This window comes from Babylonia areolata, chromosome 21, assembly GCF_041734735.1.
Source record: "Babylonia areolata isolate BAREFJ2019XMU chromosome 21, ASM4173473v1, whole genome shotgun sequence".
NCBI classification, from domain to species: Eukaryota; Metazoa; Mollusca; class Gastropoda; order Neogastropoda; family Buccinidae; genus Babylonia; species Babylonia areolata.
Genome location: NC_134896.1, coordinates 28,892,348 through 28,902,347, shown reverse-complemented (window position 1 = coordinate 28,902,347; position 10,000 = coordinate 28,892,348). Strand labels below are relative to the sequence as shown.

The 10,000-nt window shown below is 42.2% G+C and overlaps 1 protein-coding gene across 2 annotated transcripts in view; it reads left to right on the top strand.

Annotated features, from left to right (window-relative positions):
* Positions 1 to 3,600, top strand: part of LOC143296358 (uncharacterized) — an 82,508-nt gene extending 78,908 nt beyond the window's left edge. For both annotated transcript variants that reach the window (XM_076608236.1, XM_076608235.1), the window contains exon 4: positions 1,590 to 3,600. In XM_076608236.1, coding sequence (XP_076464351.1) covers positions 1,590 to 1,721 — 132 coding nt within the window. In that variant the 3' untranslated portion in view covers positions 1,722 to 3,600. The remainder of the gene's footprint in view (positions 1 to 1,589) is intronic.
* The last annotated feature ends 6,400 nt before the right edge of the window (positions 3,601 to 10,000 follow it).

The window sequence follows — 10,000 nt, the reverse complement described above, 5'->3', positions numbered from 1 at the left end:
TCAACATGCGGTCAGCTACCTTTGCCTGCTCTCTCTGGCCTTGTCTCTGTCTCTATCTATCTGTCTGTCTCTCTCTCTCTTTGTCCATCTCTCTTCCACCCCTCTCTCCCCCCCCCCTGTCCCCTCCACTCTCTCTCTCTCTCTCTGCATCTCTGCGTCATAGACATATTGGAAGAACGGGCCATGCATATAACCTTTATCATAAACACGTTTCAGGTCTGAGCTCTGTCATTGTCTATTTCTCTCTCAGCCTCTTTCTTTCTCCTTGTCTTTTTAGTTGTTTCTGTCTCTCTGTTTCTGTCTTTCTCTTCCACTCTGTCTGTCTGTGCCATTGTTTTTGTATTTCTTTCTCAGTCTCTCTTTGTCCTTATTTTTCTGTCTGTCTGTCTGTCTCTCTCTTTCTCTCTCTCTCTCTCTGTTCCTCGCGCTCCAGTTGGTTTTGCGACGAGCGGTCATCTACCTTCGTTTTCTGAGAGCCTTACATATTTGTAATCTTCAAGTTTGTACTGAAAAAAATGGTATTATCCCGAAGCTTTTAGATTCGCTGAAATACTGCCGCTATTTAAATCTGGGGATCTGGTAGATCCTTCAGATTATATACTTGTATCAATTTAACTGCCTTGCACAAACCTCTAGAAAAAGTATCTTAAGCAAAATATCGGATCATATTTTACTATTTGTGATTCATTTCATCTGAGTGGCTCTACAGAAAATCATTCTTGCTATACTGCAATCACCAATCTCAAAACGGTTGCATTCAGTTATTGATAATGATTTTATCACAGGAACAATATTTATTAATTTCGCTAAAGCTTTTTTAGCAAGGGGCGCAGGGTGTGTGTGTGTGTGTGGGTGGGGTATCTCTTATGCATACTAAAGATCATTCTTCGGTAGTTTCGATATAATTCATTTTGCTAGAGTTATGCCCCTTTGGTTACAAATGACACCGGATGTGTAGTTGGACGACTAAGGTTGGTGCATACACAACAGGAATGACCCCCTGATTATTCATCTTCCAACGAAGCTCAACACAGGTACCTATTTGAAAATGCATGAAGGGATTTGTGTCTGAAGGTTCGTTCGTTCCTCACTGACATGCTCTGCCTCTTGTGCCTTTGTGCACAAGGCACAGTGCCCCTCTGCGACATGGACTTTTTAACTCACTCAGTACGGCCAGTCCTCTCTTCTCCTCTACACAGACCCCTCGGATGTCCAGTGGGTGTCTCAATGACCCAACCTTTAGCTTCCGTCGTCAGAATTGTGGTATTCTTTGTCAACATTCACCTCTTCAGTATAAGAGCCTTCCGCTTGCAATATTTTGATGATGGTAATTGGGGTGAAACGCTGTTAACGTCGTCTCTTTCGCCGTTCGTATGGAAAGAGTTAAGCTAGTGTCAAAGTACCGGAATGTCGCGTATCTCTTAATAGTTTATTTTGCTTCAGTTCTGGTGTTTTTTTTTCCTTTTCTGTTCCATTTGATCTGTTTTGCACGATTTTGTTCTGATTTGTACGTACCCTGTCACAGGAGCTTTACAGCTGATGACAATTAAACATTTCAGTGTTCAGTGTTCTGTCTCTCTGTGTTGCAGCTGATCGGCCCCCAGTTCATCCGAGCGGTGAAGCCAGCCATGGGCGACCAGTGGACGTCGGAGATCGAAGCCGCCTGGGCCGACCTCTTCAGGTTGATATCGCACATCATGAAGGAGGCCATGGTGTTCTAGCCTTTGGTGTGGGGGTGAGGGGGCAGGGAATGTGTACCCATCACTCTGACCTCTCCTCCTCCTTTGTGTCCCCTTGCCCCCAAGCCCCCCCCTCCCCCGGCCCCCACCACCACCACCCCAACCCCTTTTGCAATCTGAGGTGTCCTGGGAGACTTAAGTTTGTTGTGGAAGTATTTCTGGGGGAAGAAAAAAAATCGCCTAGACCCGTGAAGAAAGACTATGATGATCAAGTCTTCGTAGTGTTCTTTCATCCATGTTCGGTGTGTCGGGTATGCAGTGTGTAATAAATTCAAGTGGAATCTCTTCTTCCGCCTTGAATTATGTTTGTTGTTGCTATTATTATTATTATCATTATTATTATTAGAAGAAGAAGACACAGTCTGATTGTACTGTATTTGAGCTCTGGTCACCTTTCCCTTCGTTAGACCGATGCTCTGGTGTCATCACAAGGTGACACCCTCTTAGTTCGTTTGTATGGCTGACGTACTATGGCCCCGGAAGTCTCTCATCAACTATCCTACGTCGGTTTTGCCTCCGGTGACGTCACAATTGCGTCACTTCGCTTCTGGTTCAGGGTGATCCATCGCCATGCCTCTGAATCTGGGTTTGAGCGGCACAGTTAAAAACATCACTTCCCTCTCGGAAATCAGCACACGTCGACGTCATTCACGATTCGTTGACGTCACTAATTATCATCAGGTTGACGTCACTAACTACTCACCACGCTGACGCCACTTGACCTCGGCGGTGGTCTGACATTACCTGACGTGATAACCAGTCTGACGTCATTTTTGTCCAGGTTCATCCACACGTACGCTGACTGTCGCTTCGTTATTTATTTATTTATGTATTTATTTATTTATTATTTTTATTTTATTTTATTTTTTTTACTGCCGATTGTCAATCAAATGTCAAAATACGATCGAGCTGTGTGAGGAATCTAGAGGGTCTTCCTTTCTAGCAGAACGTCTCGTTTTATTTCTTCAGTCAGACAGCGTTGTAAAGAAGGGGTCTGATATGACGACAGCAAACGCGACAGAAATGTCCTGAAGTAAACAGCGGACTGAGGTGTAACGAACAAGACTGTAGTCACGCAACACTATGATTCAACATGCACCTCACATTATTATCCACACGCTTGATTCGATTCATGGCTCTTTTATGCGGGCTGGACAGAACGCTTGAGGGCGAAGGAACACACACTTCAGAAGTTAAATGCACTGTTGCTTAATCTTGTGGGCCTTGAAAGGGCGAAATTTTTTTCTCTTTTGATTTCACACCATTATTATTATTATTATTATTATTATTATCATCGTTATTGTCATCATTAGTATTTGCCTGTCAGTATCAGTAGCTAAAGAAGGCGTCACTGCGTTCGGGCAAAACCATATACGCTACACCACATCTGCCAAGCAGATGCCTGACCAGCAGCGTAACCCAACGCGCTTAGTCGGGCCTTGAGAAAAAAAGAAAAGAAAAAGAAGAAGAAAAGATGATGATAATAATAACAATAATAATAATGATAATTGCCTGTCAAACATCATAGGAGTTACAGGATTTTCAGTTCAGATGAGTACACAGGGTTTTTTTTCTTATTATTATTTGCTCCTTCTTTGTGAACGAAACAGGCTGGTGAGTGTATCAGACATCAACGATTCCATCTGCCTATGAGTAGTGTTAATGCTGTGCCTGTTTTTGATATATGTATTAAACTACGAGAATATAAAGAGTAAAAGGAAGACCAAAAATGACACATAAATGAAAAAACAAAACAAAACAACAACAAACAAACAAAAACAGGAAGGCAAGTAAAGAGTAGACGATCTTTTTAATGAGAGAGAGAGAGAGAGAGAGAGAAGAAGAAGAAGAAGAAGAAGAAGAAAAAAAAAACCGTTTTTTTTTCTGACGAGCGCTCTGATATCATCATAGTAAAAAAAAAAACATAAAACGAGCCTTTGCAAGCCTACCTTATTGAAAAAAAAAATTTGTTTCGTTTTGCAACGGATGAAATGAAGAGGAAAATAGTCTTTTGGTTCATTCTCATCAAATTCAGTGTAATCTGAGCATCACCATCTTTCCTTGGATCGAAACGAGAATGGTTTCAATAACGATGAGGACTCTAGAAAAGTGATCGTATGTTGCATAAACGGTGTATGTTTTTGTGCAGCTTTTCCTGGGAACTCGAAACAGAGGCCTTCAGTTTGGGTTTTATATCATCATCATCATCATCATCATCATCATCATCATCATCTTCTTCTTCTTCTCCTTCTCCTCCTCCTCCTCCTCTTTTCCCTACTAAATCATTTCTTTCTTTCTTGTTCACATTGACGAACTGTGCACTCAGGTATTTGCAATTGGATGGAAAAAAAAAAGTCAGTGTGTTCTATTTGGCTGATTCTTGCGTTTAGGTTAGTGAGGTGATCAATGACAGTGCTTTTGATCCCTTCTGTTATTTATTTATTTTCTTTCTTTCTTTTCTTTTTTTTTTTTTTGCGGGGGTGGGGGGGTCGGGTAGGGGTGCGGGAGGGGGCGCATGCAAAACTGTGTATGTCTTATGTTTTTTCTTTGTTTTACATTGAGTGTATATTTTCATTTATTGATGATTGATTGATCGTTTTGTATAACCCCCCCCCCCCCTTTTTTTAAAATTTTTTTAAAGTGGCATGTTTCATCACCCATACGCTCGCCCGTTGGAAGCAGAACAGATGCTGGGTGGCTGGTTCATTCATGTATTTGTTTATCTAATATGTATAGTTCAGATTGTTCGTTTGAGGTGATGGTGTTAAAATGTTCTCTTTTTTTATTATCTGTATGTTCTTTCATTTTCATTAGCTGAATTTCTGATCATGTTTCGTTTGCAAAAAGCAACAAAAAATAGTTGCACTTTGTGCCTTCATTTTTTTTTCTCTCTCTCATTCTGCTTTTACTTTCTTCTTCTTCTTCTTCTCCTTTTTCTTCTTCTTCTTCGTCTTCGTATTCGTCATCTCCCACTCTTTCTATCATATGCTCCTTTCTCTATTGACGTGTGAAAGCAATACTGGACCATATACATAAAGCATCTGCAATATTTGACGTTGCTGTTTTGCTTCATTCACCCTGTGTATACCTACACATCGTGCAGATGCAGCCACAGATCATACAGGTGCTAGATCGCATTGGATAGCATTCAGTAGGCAGCGAGGCTGAATCACGGATGCCACCCCCCCGCCCCCCTGCTCCCGCCAGCCCCCCTCCTCCCAATCCCCCCAAAAAGCAGCAACCCCCCTCCCCCCACCCCCCGCCCCCCGCCCCCCCTGAAGTTTCAGCAGACCAGGTAACAGATTATGTTGTCGTTTCTGTGACGTCAGTATGGTGTTTAATTAATGATTCCTACTCCCCCACCCTCCTCCTAGCTGCCTTTCCCCTGTTGGCGGGTTATTCCCGTCATCAGTATCGCCAGTGAAAACTGAATGTAACTTTCCGTGTTGGAAAGATATCGTTTGACGGTTTGACAGTGGGGCAAAAAAAAAAAAAAAAAAAAAAGCTCCCTAATGATTCAATCATCTTGCCCAGTTGTGTTAGAAACCCAGCTTTTTAGCAACCAAGATGTAAGGTATGTTCTCCATTGCATCCACGAAATATAATTATCAGCTCGCTTGGTTTCCTGCAGAGGAGTAGATAATTTGTGCACGTTTGTTATGTATTTTAGTTTCTTGTAGTCCTTCATGGACACGCTGATTGAAGATGATGATGATGATGATGATGATCCTGTAACCTGATACCGAGCAGGATTGTATTGTCAGGTCCTTTAGAAATGTTTGCGATGGAACTGGTTTCTTATATTCTGTATGTGTATGTGTGTGTGTGTGTGTGTGTGTGTGTGTGTGTGTGTGTGTGTGTGTGTGTGTGTGTGTGTGCTTGCCTTGTTTTTTTTCTCTGTCTCCATAATTGCTAACACGGTGGACGTTTACTGAGAAGCATTTAGTTCGTATGTGTGTGAGTGGATGCGTATACAACTATAGTGACAGATTACATTTTTGTGTACGCGTGTGTTTGTGTTTGCATTGTTATTTTCATTATCGTTGTTGTTGATTTTTCTTTTAAAGGCATATTGAGTCTGTTGCTTGTCTGACGGAGGGTGGGTGGAAGAAAATAATCCACTCTGGAACTGTCATAGTGTATTCCATCAGTTGTTTGGAGCATAAAAGTGGTTGTATTTCATATATTATCATGCATGTTGCTTGTGATGTATAGCTTCCTTTCTTGCTTCTTACCATCATGATCACATGCATACAGCGTGATTACGTCGACTATGTGCGTGTGTGTGAGTGTGTGTGCTCGTAGGAGTGCGAGGCATCGTGTTATGCTTGTGTGTGTGTGTGTGTGTGTGTGTGTGTGTGTGTGTGTGTGCGTGTAGGGTCCAGGAGTGGTTGTTGATATGCTGATATTATTCTTTACAAAAGTCATCTCGCTTTGTTGCATATTTTCCATGTTGTGTATGGTTCTTCATCGCAGTTTGCGAGACTCTTTGCTTGATGTGATATTATTGACATTGAGCATGATCAGTTATCTTACACACTGCCTAAATCATTTGTCAACTGCATAATCCTTGTAATGGACATTGAACGCCGACTATTGACGACGTCCAGTGAATCAATAAAAGTATAAGAACTTTGCTTCCGACATTTTGTAGTGCATATTTACCATGTTTGTTTGGTTTGGTGGTGGTGGTTTTCTTTGTCAATTAGGCATTCTTATTCATTCACGTGCCCGTCGTGATTAATTTCTTTGTCATTCACTATCTCTAATACCCCCCCCCCCTCTCTCTCTCTGTCTGTGTCTGTGTCTGTCTGTCTCTCTCTCTCCTTTGATAGATCGTTGTGTTGCATGCCTGCAATAAAAGAAGCTCACCACAAAAAAAGAATGACAATCCCCCCAAAAACCCACTTGCAATCGCTCCCTGCGATGAAAGAAAACGGGTATTAGACCACACCTTTTTCTAAAAACAAATGAAATACGATTATGGACAAGCCCTGCGGAGAGCTGCGAAGGCCATCCCGGTGACCAGGAGTGTGCATCACAGAGCTGTAGAACACAAACAGCGTTGGATGTCAGTGAACTCCTCCCATCTGAACTGCACTCAAATGCTTCCCAAATTTACCATGGCAAGACAAGTAAAAAAAAATTTAAAAAGAAAGTAAAAAAGAGAACATTACTTGCTCTTTAACGAATACAGCTTGACGCCAATTTGATCCTTTCAGGTCTACAGATAGCGACTTTTTATTATTTTTATTTTTTTATTTTTATGATTTCCTGTTGAACACTCCTGGCTTTATTTCTGTTTCGTGCCCAGACAAGGTTCAAGACGTGGAATCACTTAAGGGGGCTGGATATCTTAGCGCCGCTAAGTTTGCTTTGTTAGAAACTTAGCGCTGTCAAGACTGCGTATGCAACCCAGCCCTTGGCCATCAGATAAGTGGCATCGTTTTGAAATGGACTTCAATTCCTCCCTGACCTTTTTCGATTGTCTAATCCACTGTAACCATAACTGAGCTCAGTTTTTCTGCTGACGTAATATGTTACCGTGGTCTGAGTTCGTACATCTCATACTCTGTCCTTAATTATATCATTGAAATAAGTGTGACATGAAAGCAGACCCTAACAATCGATGATCATGGTTGAATGGGAACTTGATTAAAAGCGAACCATGTGTACTCGCAATCTGCACATTATCTTACAGAGCTTGATGAATTATTTGTCGTGTGTTGCTTTTAATTCCGCTAACAGCCACAATACGAGAAAGTTCTCTAACTTGTTCATATCATAGAGTTATAGCATACAATCATTATTTTACACAATTAAGTGTAACAAACTGTTGTGTTTTTTTTAACATGAATTCTCCGAACACACACACACACACACACAACACACACACACACACACACACACACACACACACACACACACATACACATATATACACACGCACGCACACGCACATCGTATCTCTTTCCATCGAAGACAAAAGTTGATTTCATGAATGTCTGCCGAAATACATGTTGAATTGTTGTTGTGTTTTCAGAGCATCGTTGACATGGGCCTGGGTTAAATGTTAACCCTGTTTGAAAGAAACTCTAGAATATGCCAAACAAAAACCCATAGCAAAGCATGACAGACTGGTTCCATTGGTCTCAACCCCTCTCCTCTTTTTGTTTAAAAGTTTCGCGTCGTGTTTCGCGGCAGTTGCAATGCACGCGTGAAGAACAAGATTCAACAAAACAATGGATGGAACGCGTGTTTTTGTATACCATGGAGATAGGTGCAGGCACGCATGTTGTGTCTGAGCTACTCCACTGAAGACAAGGCAGTGATACCTTCCTCCCACCCCCCTTCCCCCAGCATCCCCCCACCCCCACACCCCTCAGTGTTTCTGACTCCAAGGTTTTGTGCACAGTGCCCATGTGTGGCAGTCAGGTCTACACGCACCACTGAAGAAAAAACAAAACAAAAACAAAAAAAACAAAAACAAAAAACAAAACAAACAACAACAACAAACAAACAAAAAACAAAAACAAAACAAACAAACACACAAAAAAGTGTAAGCTGCAAATCGGATCGCTACACCTGAACTACTTAGTCCAGCGAACGGCTTTCTGTATCTCAGCAAACGTTTAGTTTCTGTTTCATATGAAAGAAATACCATTCGTGGGTTTTTTTGGGTTTTTTTCACACACACACACACACACACACACCACACACACACACACACACACACACACACATATATATATATATATATATAGAGAGAGAGAGAGATTCAGTTCAGGATATATATAGATTCAGCTAAGGAATTTAGGATGCTAAAGTGCGATTCAACCTGTCCCACTTTAAAATCCTAAATTCAGCTCCAGGAATTTAGGGTAGTCGTATATGTATAATTATATTATATATATAATTATTTAAGTCAGTTCAAGTCAGTCACGTCAACTGTACCATCTCCAAAGTGCCGACTTGGTGCAACTTGTAAGCTGAAACATTCTGGGAGACGTTCCCAAACACTGCACTGACATAATAGCAGTCATCTATGTGTAGAAATAATCGAAAACCTGCAAGCACATGACTGCAGGCATCACGCGGATGTGAAATGAGCTACGTGCTTCCTATGGACGTTTGCATTAGCGTGCACTTACCATGTTAACTCTCTCCATACGAACGGCGAAAGAGACGACGTTAACAGCGTTTCACCCCAATTACCACCATCAAAGTATTGCAAGTGGAAGGCTCTCATACTGAAGAGGTGAATGTTGACAAAGAATACCACAATTCTGACGACGGAAGCTAAGGGTTGGGTCATTGAGACACCCACTGGACATCCGAGGGGTCTGTGTAGAGGAGAAGAGAGGACTGGCCGTACTGAGTGAGTTAACTTACTTCGATATCGTTATGTTGTGGAACTGCATGACTGCAAAAGACTTCCTTTGGTTCCCCCATATCTTACGTGGACTGAAACAGACGGCGGTGAGCTGGTCTTTTTTATTTTTTTTTTTTTTACGTTGTTTTCAATTATTATCAAATTAACTCTATTTAGATTTTACATGGACTGAGCGAGATGTAAATGGATAAGTCATTCTAAAATTGTTTTAATTGGCTTTTGCCATTGTTCTGTGATCTTTTCAGCTGGTTTTAAGGACACTCAGGTGTTCACCAGCGGTCGGCTGGGCTATCAGCGACATGATTTTATTTCTATTTTTGTTTTGTTTCATTTCATGTTTTGCTGCCCCATCATCTGCACCGTTTCAGTGGCATTACTCTCACGCCGCTCATCCCGTGTCCCCCATACACAGCCACACCCGAGTTCGTCTGTCACAGTCCCAGCGTCGGCAGTCCGCGGGGAACCATCGATGTTAGGTCGCCAGGAGACCACACACCAGAGGAGACCCTGCACTGCTGCATGATTTGATTTGGTCCCCACCCAGTGTTATTCCAGATTATTTCCAGTTTACATACCTCGGGTCCATCATCAGTAGCAGTCTCTCCTTGGACAAGGAGATCGACAAGAGGACTGGAAAAGCGGCAACTACTCTCGCCCGCCTCACAACTAGAGTGTGGGAGAATTCCAGACTCTCTGTCAAGACCAAGATGGCAGTGTACACCGCCTGCATTGTCAGCACACTGCCCTGCGGGAGTGAGACGTGGTCATCCTACGCCAAGCAGGAGATGAGACTGAATGCCTTCCACTTGAGGTGTATCTGCCGCAATCTGGGCATATCGTGGAAGGACAAAGTGCCCAACACCGGTGT